This window comes from Bufo bufo, chromosome 4 (genome assembly GCF_905171765.1).
Source record: "Bufo bufo chromosome 4, aBufBuf1.1, whole genome shotgun sequence".
NCBI classification, from domain to species: domain Eukaryota; kingdom Metazoa; phylum Chordata; class Amphibia; order Anura; family Bufonidae; genus Bufo; species Bufo bufo.
The window spans coordinates 168,866,329-168,882,704 of record NC_053392.1 but is presented as its reverse complement, the minus strand read 5'-3'; the positions used below and the strand labels follow the sequence as shown (position 1 = coordinate 168,882,704).

The window sequence follows — 16,376 nt, the reverse complement described above, 5'->3', positions numbered from 1 at the left end:
CCCGGGCCGCACTAAACACTCGCTCTGATGCCACACTACTGGCCGGGCAGGACAGCTTTTCCAGGGCAAACTCTGCCAGTTGCGGCCACAAATCCAGTTTAGCTGCCCAGTAGTCCAGCGGATCTTCAATGTGGGGTGGCAGGGTGCTGTCCAAGTATGCCACCAGCTGCTGGTTCAGGTCCTGCTCCAGGTCTAGCTACTGCTGCTGAGTATTTTCTTCACTAGGCAGGGTAAGAAAGCTGCTCATCAGCGACTCTAGACTCAAGTTGCTGTTGATGGAGCTGAAACTGCTCCTACCCCCCCCCCCCCCACACCCACCCTGCCACAGCAGCCATGGTAGAGGAATGTGAGCACAAAGGGCCTCCCCGGTCAGACCTGCGAGAGGATAGACGATGGAACAGATAGGCAGCGGCCAACTCACTACATAGGATGTCTCTATAGTAGTTCAGTTTGTCCTCCCTCTCAGTGGGTGTAAAAAAGGCCCCCATTTTGAACCGGTAGCGAGGGTCCAACAAGGTGAAGAGCCAGAAGTCATCCCTCTGCTGAATGCTGACAATTCGGCTGTCACTACGCAAGCAAGTGAGCATGCATCGGGCCATTTGTGCAAGTGACTCGGAGGGACTCACTGCCTCTATCTCCACTGCATACTGCCACGTTGTGTCTGGGTCCTCTGCCTTGTCTTCCTCATCGCCCTGTAGCTCCTCTTGCTGCTCCTCCTCTCCTGTCACCTGTGTAGAAAAACCACCCATTTTACTAGACATTGCTTGTGCTCCAATGTCCTCCTCCTCCAGTTCAGCCCCCACAGGGCTCATGTGGCCGTGAGATCTAGGCGCCATGTCTCCAGTCCCTGACCAGCCAGATTTTCCAGCATCTGTTCCAGGACATGAAGCAATGGAATGACGTTGTTCATCCCGTAGTCCTGGCGAATGACAAATAACGTGGCATCCTCAAAGGGCCTGAGCAAACGCCAGGTGTCACGCATGAGCTGACACTGGCTCACATCGAAGTTACACAGGGGAGTACTCCTGTCAGCTTGGATCATCAAGAAATCGTTTATGGCCTTTCTCTGTTCGTATAGTCTGTCCAACATATGGAGGGTGCAAATCCAAAGGTGAAAACGTCGCATATCAGCCTATGTTGGGGGATGCCGTTCTGCTGCTGCAGCTCAAAGAGGGAGTGCATTGCGGTGTACGAGTGGCTGAAGTGCATGCAAAGTTTCCTGCCCATTTTTAAGATGTCTTGCAGATGGGTGGAAGACTTCAGGAACTGCTTGACAACCAGATTGAACACGTGTGCCATGCAGGGCATATGGCTCAGCCCTCCTTGACGCAGCGCTGACACCATGTTCTTCCAGTTGTCGGTCACCATGGTTCCGATTTTGAGTTGTCGCAGAGAAAGCCAGGATTCGATTTCTTGATGGACACTGAGCAGTTCCTCCCCTGTGTGACTCAGTTCGCCCAGGCAAACGAGGTGCAGAACAGCGTGACACCGTGCCCTGCACATGTGGTATGCTGGAGAGACACTGTGAATTGTCCCTGCAGTGGAGGCTGAGGACACGGTGGAGGATGAGGAGGCAGAGGCAAACATTGTCGCCGGACCAACGGCGAGAGAACGTGGAGGCAGAAGCGGAGTAACCTGACCAAGTTGCTGGTGTGGCTGTGCAGGAACCACATTCACCCAGTGGACCGTAATGGACATGTATTGTCCCTGACCGTAGTTACAGCTCCACACATCGGTGCTGCCGTGCACTTTGGTAGACACAGACAGGGTCAAGGACTGGCCCACCTTCTGTTCTACATACGTGTGCAGGGGCTGGTACTGCCTTTTTGGCAGCAAAGAAATTATCGCTTGGGACTCTCCACCTAGGCTTGGCACAAGCCATCAGTTCTCTGAAAGGTGCAGAGTCCATCACTTGGAAAGGGAGGGACTGCAGCACCAGCAACTTGGGGCTAATAAGCCCTTTTTTTCCACTAATATATGCAGTGTCCCACTTCAAACTTTTGTATATTCCTATCTAATGTATTTCTGTGTAATCTGTAATTCCTTATAACAGGTTAATAGAAGTGTTGTTACATTTATTCGCCACTAAGTGGTTGTTAGTTGGTAGTGAGAAATAAGCTAATGGAGGAGCAGAACAGGCCTAGTTTACAATGTAGCTGCTATTTTAGCTTCTTGGCCCTGATCAAGCTAAGGGAGTATAAAGAACAGCATCACAGCAGCAAAGCACAGACTAGCAAGTTTACGTCCTGGATATAGAGAAAGTCTAGTGGAGATTAGAGCTAAATTGGCCAATGGACTTCACAAGCAACAGTGACCAGGAGGAACCTAAAAGTACCTGGACACAAACAGATGATTAAGGCGCAAAATTATCCTTTATCGCATGCCTCTATGGACCGTAATTCTTCTGTGAGCATCCTTACTAAAGAATGGAGCAGAAGACTGATGCCTGCCATTAGGGAGACCGCCCTGTGGATTGCTACTGACCAGTAAGCACATATTATATGCAGTACCTGAGTGCTAGAGTGTGGACAAAGTATAGACAGATATAGAGAGAAGGAAAACTCCTCAAGTTACAATTGCCAAGCCTGTTACAAGGATTACAGCTAAACCAATATCTGAGTCATATCTTTATGCCATATAATTGAACTGTACTGACTACCTGAAGACAAGTGATTTAAGTAAAAGTTCAACTGTTTTACTACAACCGACTCCTCATCTTTTCCACCACCAAGCTTTGCACCTAACAGTGCTGGCATCACGAATCAACCGGGGTCCCAGCCTCAAAAGCAACCTAAGCGCCTATACCATCAAGGGCACCTCAACTACATCTGGCTGGTGATTCCTATACTGGAGAGTGCCCCGGAGTATTTAGTGCTGTCTTCCCCATCACTGCGCACCGGCCCAGGGAGGCTCTGCTAATCGTGAGTAAAAACTACTACCCCCATTGGCCCACTGTGCCTCGCGTGTTGCCCCTGCGACCTGGACGCTGCATACACGCCAAAGAAGGCTTTAGAACATATAACTTTACCGCTGAATGGCAAATAGGACCTTACTTTTTTCCACTTATACACGCCACAAAAGGCTTTAGAACATATAACTGCGGCCGTGAACAGCAAATAATATATATATTTTTGCCACTAATACACGCCAAAAAGGGCTTTAGAACATATAACTGCACCGCTGAACAGCAAATATATATATTTTTAGCCACTAATACACAAAAAGGGCTGTCATTTTCGCACTTCACCACACAACAGCTAATAAGCCATTTTTTTTCCCACTAATACAAGCCAATGCTTTAGAACATATAACTGCACCCTACAAGGGCAAAAAAGACACAGAAATATTTCCTTGTAATAACACCTGTATCAATCAGTACTTGCACCCCAATAACAAGACCGGTTTGCTGGAATTACAGAGATGTATAATGGCAATTTGGATACGCAGTCAGTGTAGCAAGGTGTAGTAGTATTGTTCCTATTACCCAGGCTGTAAACTCCCCTACTGTACCCTTTTCTGCTTCAATACTGTAGAATAATTCCTCCCTATCCTTTCCATACACTTCTAATGCTCTTTCCCTGATCTTCTATTCAGCAAAATAAAAGTTTTCAAGTCTTTTCTACTAATGTCCCTAGTGCCTTCTGACGTCTCTCCCTGCACTAAGTACACTGGAAAATGGCTGAATCCGAGATGGCTGAGACTGTTTATAGGACTGTGACATCACAGGGCTGGCTGGCTGCTGATTGGCTGCATGCTTGGCATTATGGGTGATCCCTCGTTCCCAGAGTTCCTTGATCCTTGTCCTCACATGTGCAGCAGCCATTTTAGGAAAAAAATTGATTCCTTACCATGAGGCGTGAGGAAATTCGGATTCGCTGCGAATCGAATTTCTCCTGAAATTCAGATCGAATTCCACTTCATCAACTTTGATTCGCTCATCTCTAAACATAGCCAATAGCGGTCAAATTAAATAGAAAAGACAACCAGCTAGTATAAAGGAGGAGAATATTAGACTAGGTAGTCTGTCAATCTGCAGCTTCCTCAAACATCCCCTTCTGACGTTGCAGCTTCAGTATTTGTAGGTGTCCAAGCGATAATGACCGGGAGAGCAGGTAAGTCTGTAGGATCTTTGTGTTCCAATATCCAGAGCCAAAGTGCCTAGGGTATCATATACTAATCCCAGGTTAGTTGGGGCCCAGACCACATGCTTGTGTCCAGGAGTATTGAACAACAATCTGTATGGATGCAGCCAGCTATATGACAGGGATTTTTCTCTCAAAACATCCAGAAGAGGCTTCAGAGTCATAGGCGAAAACTCATGGAACAGTGAAACAGTTGCTGCACCAAAGGTAATAGGTTGCTTGTCCCTGGAGGCTTTAAGCAACTTCTCCTTGGTCTATGAGCTGACCAAACGGCAAACCACATCTCTAGGTGTCTTATGTTTAGGCAGTGGACACAGAGCCCTGTGAGCATGGTTAAGTCATCAAACGCTGCAGGACCCAGCAACACAGAGAAAAGCTCAGTGACAGATGCCATGAGAGAGTCTGCAAAAATGGTTTCTGGAAGGCCATTTAGTTCCAGGTTGTTGCGCTGCCGTCGATTATCCTGGTCTTTGATCATATTATACAGTAGGTTCAAATGGGCTTGCATATGATCCAAGCTGTGAGAAACTGCACTATTAAAATCCACTAGGACTTCCTGACCTGCCTCAGTACCTCAACTAATTCCTAAAACAACTTGAGATTTCGCTTGATATCTTGCAAATCTCGTTTCAAAGAAGCAAGGGCCTCCATCAGGATGCCTCTTTTAAAAGGTCTGCATACGGGTAAGTTCTCTTGTAGGTGCTGGTCTCCAGTATCGCTATCACGGTCTCTGTCAGAGTCAGAGAAGGTGATCCCTTACCTCAACTTTGCAGGGGGACCTGCTTTCTTTAATGAATTTGTCCATCTCTCCTTGGCTGGAACCCAATTTCTGGGGTCTTGGGGTGTCCACTCGGCCCAAAACAGAGGTCACTCAGACATGTGCTTTTAGGTCCACTGCCAAACTCTGCCCCCTATAATTATTTTAAAGGATGTTGATGCAAACTGGAAAACCTCTTTAATTATGTCAAAGAAAATATTTACTTTGAAGTCATTAATCATACTGGTCCTACTACTGTAGGTGACAAGTTCTGAGTATTCATTTTTTCCTCCCTCTATCTGGTTAATGGCTATGCTATTTTTTTTAGAGTAAAAATTGCAGGGTTTGTCACAGAGACCGAGGTTGTTTATCTCCCGCATACCCGCAGAGAAATGTTAATCTTGTCAGGCCAGTGTTCACAAAGCAGAAGGGAATACCAAATCGCACAAGCTACAGAACAGATGCTTAAACACTCATGAGACCTGCCTGTGGTGATGGTATTAACAAAACATTATATTACCTGAGGAATCTGAAGGTTCGCAAGAGCTTATAATTATAGGTTAGTTTACAGAGAGCTACCTTGGCCCCGTTGCCTCCTGGGGGCTTCCCCTTTAAGTCTATAAGTCTACCTAGAAGGTTCAGTTGTATAGGTGGTGACATTTGAGAGCAGGTGATGAAAAAATAATCAGATCCCTTGTCACTTGTAGTGTATGACAATTATACATCAAGCCCTGTAATTAGATATTCTAGAGCACAGATGAGATTTTATGTCGTACAGCGCCATCACTGATAAATGTCTACTCCAGAAAATATACTGTAGGCTATGTGCACACAACTGAAGATTAATCTTTTTTGTTTCTAATGGATGACATTTTAATTTCCATTGTAATTTATTTTCCCCATCTAAAACGATCCTCTTGTTCCAGTCCAGTGCAGGAAGTGTTGGCTCATTTTGTGAAAACGGGAGCATTCAGTCTCTTTTCCCAGGTTTTATTGGGACACACACAGGAAAACGGTAGAGGCTTGCTTCCGTAATCAAAATAACAGTTCATGGAATTAATAAAGAAACGGTGATACAGACTTCTCACCAGCTTGTAGGTTTTCAGCTAGGGATTCCACTCTGCAAAGTGGTTTTGTCCAGGGGTCTCTCTCTCTCAGACCAACACACACCAACTACTCTCTGGCAGCGTGTCTCTTAATTTGTTTATTTTCCACCTGCATGAGGTAGGAACACCCGGGATGGAGTATGGGAGTGACCTTCCCACCCAAACTCTCCAGTCACTCCTAAATCCCGGACCCAAACTTCAGCTACCACAAACTGGTCACAACTTACCTCCGAGATTTATATCACTGAGAGTAGCAGCCTTAGTGATACATACCTGCCATCTATGACTTCACCCATTGAATGTCTACATATCCCCCCCCCCCCCCCCTGCCTAAAGCCAGGGGGCTTGGCACCTTACGCAACAATACAGTGGACTCTTTGAAAGGGCATCTGCATGGATATGCAATTTACCTGACCTGTGTCCTACCACATAGTCAAAATCCTGTAATGCCAGGAACCACCTTGTTACCCTAGTATATTTCCCATATTTTGACTAATCCACTTCACTGGGGCATGGTCTGAGACCAGTCTGAACTTTCTGCCCAGCAGGTAATACCTTAGGGACTCTAGAGCCCATTTTATTGCCAGACACTCTCGTTCCACAATTGAGTAATTTCTATCACAGGAGTTCCGTTTTCTACTTAAATACATGACTGGATGCTCTTCTCCATTAACTTCCTGGGACAAAACAGCCCCTAGCCCCACCTCTGATGCATCTGTCTGCACTACAAATTCTTTAGGAAAATCTGGCACTATCAGCACTGGCTGTCTACACAAGACGGAGATCTGTTCCACAAATGCCTTTTCTGCCTCAGGGGACCACCAAACCATAACCGACTTTTTCCCTTTTGTGAGGTCAGTCAAATGGGCTGCAATACCAGCAAAGTTGGGCACAAATCACTGGTAATATCCCTTAGTGTTGATCGCGAATATTCTGATCGCAAATTTTTATCGCGAATATCGGCACTTCGAGAATTTGCGAAGATGTAGAATATAGTGCTATATATTAGTAATCGCGAATATTCTAGATTTTTTTTTTTTCAGTTACCTCCCTTCTTGCTTGTGGGCCAATAAGAAGGCTGCAATATCTTTGTCTGAGCTTAGCAACATGCCTAGCAACCAATAGGAAAGTTGCCTACCCCTTACTATATAGGAACCTCCCCAGCAACCGTTGTATGCAGTATTTTGCAGTTCTGAGAGAGATAGCAGTGTTATTGCTGTGCTCTGTGCTTTGCTGTGTTATTAAATTAGATAGTTTCTCTGCTGTCCATACATACATGCTACAGACATAGTGCTGTGATGTCACAACAATACTTAGTGCACTAATCAGTAATATCTACTCAGACCTGATTAAATGTGAAATTGCATGTATTGCGCAAAAAATATGCGCATCATTAGTGCCAATTTGTGCAATCGTGAAAATAATGACTGGAGATCACGAATTCTAGAATTCGCGAATTTATTACGAATATTATGCGAAAATTCCCGAAATATCGCAAAAACTAATATTACCTATGCCGCTCATCACTACCCACCATACCTAAGAAAGCCCTCACTTTTTTTTTTTTTTTTAAGAGGCAGTGGCCAACTCTGTATGGCATCTACCTTATTGGCTTGGGGTTTAATCATGCCCCTTCCCACTATGTAACCCAAGTATTTAGCCTGCTCCAAACCTATGCCACACTTCTCTGGGTTGGCTGTAAACCCCGCTTTTCTGAGGGAGTCTAGGACAGCCTGGACTTTACTTAGATGAGTAGGCGGCTGCATATTCTCTGTGGGGAACCAAAATGTCATCCATTGCCCTTTGAAATGTAGCAGGGGCTCCTTTCAACCCAAATGGCATTCTAACATAGTGAAAACACCCTTCTGAAGTAGAAAATGCTGTTTTCTCTCAGGCTTCTTTTGAAAACGGTATTTGCCAATACCCTTTTGTAAGGTCTAACGTAGTTATGTACCTGGCACCCAACCTTTCAACCAGTTCATCCACCCTGGGCATAGAGTAGGCGTCCATCTTGGAAACCTCATTAAGTTTCTGAAACCAACTTACATTTGGTTTTGGGACCAATACAAATGGGCTGGACCATTCACTTTTTGACCTTTTAATTACTCTCAATGTTAACATCCTCTGAACCTCCTCTGAGACCGACTGTCTACAGGCTTCGGGTATGCAGTATGGTTTTACTTTAACCCTTACTTGGGGCCAGTAATGATCATGTTCCACAACATTAATGCAACCTGGTGAGCTGGAGAATATATCCTTGTTGCAACAACTCTTTAGTTTAATGTTTTTGGGAACAAGATAAGGAGTTAGCAATTGTCACTTTCTCAACCTTAGGATTAACAGTGGGAGAGATGAGCGTAACCGACAATGACTCCCGTTCTTTCCAAGGCTTCATCAGGTTTACATGATATATCTGCACTGGTTTCCTTTTACCTAGCTGGTGTACTCGGTAATTTACTTCCCCAAACTTTTCCATCACCTCGAAAGGTCCTTGCCACTTAGCCAAGAACTTGCTTTCCACAGTAGGCACCAAAATTAATACACGATCCCCTGGCTTGAACTCTCTAGTTTAGGCAGAACGGTTGTAAACACTTCTCTGAGCTTCTTGGGCCCTCTGGAGATGTTCCTTGACTATGGGCATCACCTTATCAATTCTCTCCTGCATTTGTACCACATGATCAATTACACTTCTATACAGAGTAGCTTCAATCTCCCATGTTTCCTTAGCTATATCAAGCAACCCCCGGTGGTGTCTACCATAGAGCAACTCAAAAGGTGAGAACCCTGTAGAAGCTTGAAAAACTTCCCAGACTGAGAACAACAAATATGGCAACAAACAATCCCAATCCTTACCATCTTTTTCAATGGCCTTTTTCAGCATTGCTTTCAGGGTTTTATTAGACCTTTCTACAAGGCCATCGGTTTGTGGATGATATACTAAAGTTTTTAACTGTTTAATCTTCAGTATTTTGCACAGCTTGTTCATAACCCTGGACATAAATGGGGTCCCCTGGTCAGTCAAGATTTCTTTGGGGAGTCCCACTCTAGTGCATATATGAAACAAGTCCCGAGCAATAGACTTAGCGGAGGAGTTTCTTAAAGGCACTGCCTCTGGGTATCAGGTAGCATAATCAAGTACTACTAAAATATACCGGTGTCCCCGAGCAGATTAGTCTACCGATCCCACTAAGTCCATGGCGATCTGTTCAAATGGTTCCTCAATAATGGGAAGGGGCACCAATGGACTTTTAAAATGAGACACCGGGGCCTTTAACTGGCATGTAGGGAAGGATTTACAGTTCTCATCTATTTCCTTATAACACCCCGGCCTATAGAGCCTCTGGAATATCCGCTCCCGGGTTTGTCTGTACCTAAGTGACCCCCCAATATATGAGAATGAGCCATGTCTAGCACCATTTTCCTATAGGGCCCTGGAACCATAAACTGTTCTGTCACCTCATTGTGAGCTTTGGCAACCCAATATAAAAGATTGTTTTGCATTTCAAAATGCGGATACCTTTTATCAGCATCTGGCTCTTGGGAAACACCATTTAAAACCATTACATTTGCCAGAGCACCTTTTAGAGTGGGGTCTTGCAACTGGGCCATCCCAAAATTACCTTGCGGGATATCCACAACGGGTATGGTCTGCTCAGACTCTCCTGTCTCACCCTCCATCTCCTACCAAAACAGAAAGCGGAAACTGCCCATCTACCTTTGTGGGTTCACTGGGCAAACCCTGGTTTGAGGGTATGGAGACACATCATAAGCAGGTGTAGCATTTCCCTGCTTAAGTGACACTTTACCCCACAGTTCCCAAAACAATGGTAGATCACGCCCTATTATCATTGCATGCACTAAGTCCTTCACCACGCCAACCTTAGGTGATACTGTCCCACATTCCGTGGTTATGGTGACTTGAGCAATAGCATAGTCTTTCACATCCCCATGTACACACACCCCCCCATGACCCATCGAGGGTTCGGCAACACAGGGGAAAGATTCTCTCTGTGAAGCGTTACCATGCTTCCGGAGTCTAGTAGTGCAGTCAGGGGGCTACCATTGACAGTCACCTGGCACATCTGAGGCCCTGTTGCCTGGTAGGGTATGGCACTGCAGGTGAGATGTGCAAACAAGGAGCACCGTCATGCCATATCACATTCCATAGGGTCAGTCGTCTCGGGACAGTGCGTGGCAATGTGCAACGGGTTCTGGCACCTCCAATAAATCAGCTGGCAGGGTTGGGCTTTAGAACCAGTTTCAAGGGGTTCTTGCCCACTGGCACTTGCTCCCGCTCTCCCCCAAGTTTAAACCACCTCTTACTGGGCTCTGCATAGACTTTGGGGTTACTGGGTGCCACCTTTACTTTCTCTGCACCAGCAAGGAGGTTCTCCGCTGTTGTATACCTCTCCACAAGGTTTACCAGCTAGTCCACATTCTCAGGATCTCCTTGGGCAACCCAGCGCTGTACTTGCCACCACTTAAAATGTTCGTACGAGGGTGCTCTTTCTGAAATAGTCACTTGTTGGGGTTTTTTATTTCTGGGGACCCCAGGAAGTTTGTTTAATGCGACATGGCACCTAAAATACAGGTAACATAGTAACATAGTACATAAGGCCGAAAAAAGACATTTGTCCATCCAGTTCGGCCTGTCATCCTACAAGTTGATCCAGAGGAAGGCAAAAAAACCCTGTGAGGTAGAAGCCAATTTTCCTCACTTTAGGGGAATAAAAAATTCCTTCCCGACTCCAATCAGGCAATCAGAATATCTCCCTGGATCAACGACCCCTCTCTAGTAGCTATAGCCTGTAATATTATTACACTCCAGAAATACATCCAGGCCCCTCTTGAATTCCTTTATTGTACTCACCATCACCACCTCCTCAGGCAGAGAGTTCCATAGTCTCACTGCTCTTACCGTAAAGAATCCTTTTCTATGTTTGTGTACAAACCTTCTTTCCTCCAAACGCAGAGGATGTCCCCTCGTCACAGTCACAGTCCTGGGGATAAATAGATGATGGGATAGATCTCTGTACTGACCCCTGATATATTTATACATAGTAATTAGATCTCCCCTCAGTCGTCTTTTTTCTAACGTGAATAACCCTAATTTTGATAATCTTTCAGGGTACTGTAGTTGCCCCATTCCAGTTATTACTTTAGTTGCCCTCCTCTGGACCCTCTCCAGCTCTGCTATGTCTGCCTTGTTCACAGGAGCCCAGAACTGTACACAGTACTCCATGTGTGGTCTGACCAGTGATTTGTAAAGTAAGGGGGGGGAGTCGGGAAATAGAACAGCAATTCAGGTCTGTCAGCAAAATTCATATTTCGCAGTTTGCCTGCTATGCGCCCATACAAAAGGCTACAAGCACATATGGGGTGTTTGCAAAAAAGGGAGAAAATGGGGAACATATACTGGGGTGCATTTTCTCCTTTGACCCCTTGTGAAAGTTAAAAACTTGGGTGTGCTAGGAATTTTTCATTCTTACAAATGTGTGCTTTGAAATGCTTTCTCTAGTATTTCTGCCTTCTGTGAGTCAACTGTTTTCTGAAAAGTACCCTTTCCACCATTGCAAATGTTCGTATAGGGGGGCTCTTTCCGAAATGCGGTCACTTCTTGTAGTTTATCATTTCTGGGGACCTCAGGAAATTTATTTAATGCGACATGGCACCTAAAATACATGTCTGCCAATTCAGGCCTACAAAAAACATTTTTTGTCCTTTGCCTCTAGAGACCTGCTATGCACCAATACAACAGGATACAAGCACATATGGGTTGTTTGCAAAAAGGGGAGAAAATGGGGAACATATACTGGGGTGCATTTTTTTGTTTAACCCCTTTAAGTGAAAAATTGGGGTCTGCTAGTAATTTTTCATTTTTACAAATGTGTGTTTTGAAATGCTTTCTCTAGTATTTCTGCGAGTCACCTGTTTGCAGTACCCTTTTCACCACTTAAAATGTTCGTACGGGGGTGCTCTTTCCAAAATTGGGTCACTTCTTGGGGTTTTTCATTTCTGGGGACCTCAGGAAATGTACTTAATGCGACATGGCACCAAAAATACATGTCTGTTTATTTAGGAAACCATTTTTTGCACTTTGCCTCTAGAGACCTGCTGTGCGCCAATACAACAGTCTACAAGCACATATGGGGTGTTTTCAAAAAGGGGAGAAAATGGGGAACATATACTGGGGGGGCATTTTCTCCTTTAGCCCCTTGTGAAAGTGAAAAATTGGGGTGTGCTAGTAGTTTTTTCATTTTTACAAATGTGTGCTTTGAAATGCTTCCTCTACTATTTCTGCCTTCTGTGAGTCATTTGTTTGCTGAAAAGTACTCCTTCCACCACTTAAAATGTTCGTAGGGGGTGCTCTTTCCGAAATGGGGTCACTTCTTGGGGTTTTTCTTTTCTGGGGACCTCAGGACCTCAGGAATTAATTGAATGCAACATGGCACCTAAAATAAATGTCTGCCAATAATTTCAGCAAAATCCATATTTAGCTGTTTGACCCTGCTGTGCGCCCATATGGTGCTTCTTCCACTCTGAAGCCTGCTGTGCGCCCATACATAATTTTTTGAGCACATATGAGGTGTTAGCGTATTCGGGGGAAATGAAGAACAAAATGTGGGGTGCATTATGTCCTGTTACCCGTTGTGAAAGTGAAAATGTGGGTGTAAAGCAACTTTTTCTGGAAAAAAAAATTAATTTTTCATTTCCACAGCCAATTCCATGAATCCCATGTGAGGACAAAGTTCTCACTACACTTCTTGAAATATTCCTTAAGGGGTGTAGTTTCCAGGATGGGGTCACTGTTTGGGGGTTTCCACTCTAGGGGTACCTCAGGGTGTCTTCATATGCGACATAGCTCCCAAAAGCCACTCCTGCAAAATCTGTCCTCCAAAAGCCATATGGTGCTCCTTCCACTCTGAAGCATGCTGTGCGCCCATACATCAGTTTTTGAGCACACATGGGGTGTTTCTGTAAACTCCAGATTCAGGATAATAGATTTGGGGTTTTGTTTGGCTGTTAACTCTTATTGTAGAAAAAATAGATACAAATTTTAAATCTGCTAAAAAATATGAAAATTTTTCAATTTCATTCCACTTTTTTATTTACTTCTCGTGGGGCACCTAAAGGGTTAACAAAGTTTGTAAAATCAGTTTCGAATAGCTTGAGGGGTGTAGTTTCTAAAATGTGGTGATTTATGGGTGGTTTCTAATATGTAAGCCTCAGAAAGTGACTTCATAACTGAACTGGTTCTGAAAAAATTGGGGTTTGGAAATGTTCTTCAAAATTTCGAGATTTGCTTCTAAGCCTTCTAACGTCCCCAATAAATAAAATGTCATTTTTAAAATGATCCAAACATGAAGTAGACATATGGGGAATGTAAAGTAATAACTATATTTGGAGTTATTACTATCTACTATAAAAGTAGAGAAATTAAAATTTGCTAATTTGCAGAAATTTTTGGTAAATTTTGGCATTTTTTTAATAAATAAAAATGACATTTTTTGACTAAATTTTACCACTGTCATGAAGTACAATATATGACGAGAAAACAATCTCAGACTGGCCTGGATAAGTAAAAGTGTTTCAAAGTTATTACCGCTTAAAGTGACACATGTAAGATTTGCAAAAATAGGCCTGGGATTTAAGGTGAAAAGTGGCTCATAGTGAAGAGGTTAAATGGACCCATAGAAACCCATAACACCAATGGATGCCAAAATGTTTTCTTTTGGCCTCCATTCAGTGGCATCTAAAAAAGTGCAGGAGACTGCACTACCCCATGCAAAGAGTTCCAGTAAAAAATGTATACCATGCAGTATACGTCTTTTTTTTAAATGGACGCATATGTGGGACAGATGTCACTCAGTGGCATTATTCTATGGGTTCATTTAACAGAGCTTTCTCAGCGCATATGGGAAATGGACGATCCAGACACCGTGTGAAAAGACCATTATACTGTCTGTGATATCAAGACCATTTTTCTATTACCCAGATAGTATCACAAGAGTATTCTGAAGAAATGCACATTTCCTCCATATTGTTCTATAGTATCAAGTATCCTCACAAGAATGACATTTCCTCTTGAAGTTTGGGACTTGGTTGAAGCTGTAATAAATAACTTTTACACCAGCATGATTATTTTTAAGAACAATGAGGAAGATTTATAACAACTAGTGCAAAAAAAACAGATCTGTTATCCATGACATCCAATCAGAATTTACCTCTAATTTTTGCAGAGGCTCTTTGTTGGTCATGGGTATCTATCCACTTTTCCTTTACACCCATTGCCATTCATGATACATTTTCACATTCAAGATTGTAATCCCCAGGATCTCATTAGTATACAAAAAACATGTACCTCTTTCTGCTTAGGGTCCTGTGGGTAGACATCAGGTGGTCCAAGGCGAGGTCTTTTCAGAGGTCTTTGTTCATAGCTAAGAATTCCCAAAGCAGCCATGATCTTTCATGATAATGAGGTGGAATAAGACAAACAGACACTCAGTCGACTGGATAGTTCTTTACTAAATCTGAAAAGACAAACACAAGTTACCACCTGCAATGATAAAGTGTTCGGCCAAAAGTAGAGAGAAGAAGTTTTCAACCAGTCCTTTCTTATTGTAGGGTCATGGATTATGACATAAGCTGTATTCTGCAGATTTTTTGGTTGTTCTTATGTGACGTCTTCTGATTTCTTGTATGAGCTTTTACCTTGTCCTTGAAGTACCGTAATTTTGGCATGCAGGCCATGAAGATTTGTAATGGTTACAACTTCTACCACATAATGGCTTTCATTGTGGTTCAGTGGAGTCTCAGTGAGTCTTAGAAACAACTTTGTAACCTTTATCAGGCTGATACATGAATAACTTTTTCCACACAAATCAAAACTGTGTTAAACTTTTGGGTTTCGTATCATAAAATTGTGTTTATGAACTAGAAACTGTTCACTATAAAAAAAAAAAAGTGAACTAAGAGCTCATGTATTTGGTAGTTGGAGCTGGTAAGGCAGAATGCAGTCTGACATAAGTCACTTCCATATGCTTGTATATGAAACCAGAGGCACATGGAGGTACAGTATGGCTCATCTCTATGGAAGCCATATTACTGTTCCATCTATAGTGCATGAACTGTAACAGTGGACATATGGAAGGGAGAAAATACTTTCTAGCTCCATATATTCACTATGACCTCAGTTTTCATGTTATGCAGTCCAAAATAATGGTCACACTGCACACATGTTCTTCATGTGGTTTTTGGCACCTTTCCTACCTATATTTGACATATGGCTATAGATCTCTTAATTTCTAAGGGGCAACTGAAGCACTACTAACAGATTTTTGTGTACGCAAGAGGTACCCAGTACTTGGAGTGAATGAATTACAATACTGGATCCACCCACAAAATGATGGATTTCACAAAATGATTCCAAGTGTATATTCAAGTATATACAGTATCTCACAAAAGTGAGATATATTTTATATCTTTTCCTGGGACCACACTGAAGATATGACCCTTTGATACAATGTAAACTAGTCAGTGTACAGCTTGTATAACAGTAAATTTGGTGTACCCTCAAAATAACTCAACACAGCTATTAATGTCTAAACCGCTGGCAACAAAAGTGAGTACACCCCTAAGGGTCCATTCACACGTCCGTGGTGTGTTGCGGACCCGCAAATTGCGGATCTGCAACACACCCGACCGGCACCCCCTATAAAAATGCCTATTCTTGTCCGCAGCTGCGGACAAGAATAGGACATGTTCTATCTTTTGCAGCGCTGCGGACCGGAAGTTCGGGGCCGCGCTCCGCAAATGCGGAGAGCACATAGTGTGCTCTCCACTTTACGTCCGGGCCCATAGAGAATGAATGGCTCTGCACCCGTTCCGCAAAAATTGCGGAACAGGTGCGGACCCTTTTGCGGACGTGTGAATGGGGCCTTAGTGAAAATGGCCAAATTGTGCTCAAAGTGTCAATATTTGGTGGGGCCACCATTATTTTCCAGCACTGCCTTAACTCTCTTGGGTATGGAGTTCACTAGAGCTTCACAGGTTGCCACTGGAATCCTCTTCCACTCCTCCATGATTACATCACAGAGCTGGTGGATGTTAGAGACCTTGCACTCCTTCACCTTCTGTTTGAGGATGCCCCACAGATGCTCAATAGGGTTTAGGTCTGGAGACATGCTTGGTCTGTCCAGCACCTTTACCCTCAGTTTCTTTAGCAAGGCAGTGGTCATCTTGGAAGAACAGTATGTTTGTGGTCACAATCATGTGAGAATATTGCTCTGCGGCCCAGTTTCCGAAGGGAGGGGATCGTGCTGTGCTTCAGTATGTCACAGTACATGTTGAAATTCACGGTTCCCTCAATTA

The 16,376-nt window shown here is 43.8% G+C and overlaps 1 protein-coding gene across 1 annotated transcript in view; it reads right to left on the bottom strand.

Moving 5' to 3' along the window:
- MED12L (mediator complex subunit 12L) overlaps positions 1–14,466 on the bottom strand; it is a 692,480-nt gene extending 678,014 nt beyond the window's left edge. Inside the window, exon 1 of the mRNA XM_040429951.1 lies at positions 14,368–14,466. Coding sequence (XP_040285885.1) covers positions 14,368–14,466 — 99 coding nt within the window. The remainder of the gene's footprint in view (positions 1–14,367) is intronic.
- Positions 14,467–16,376: the final 1,910 nt, after the last annotated feature.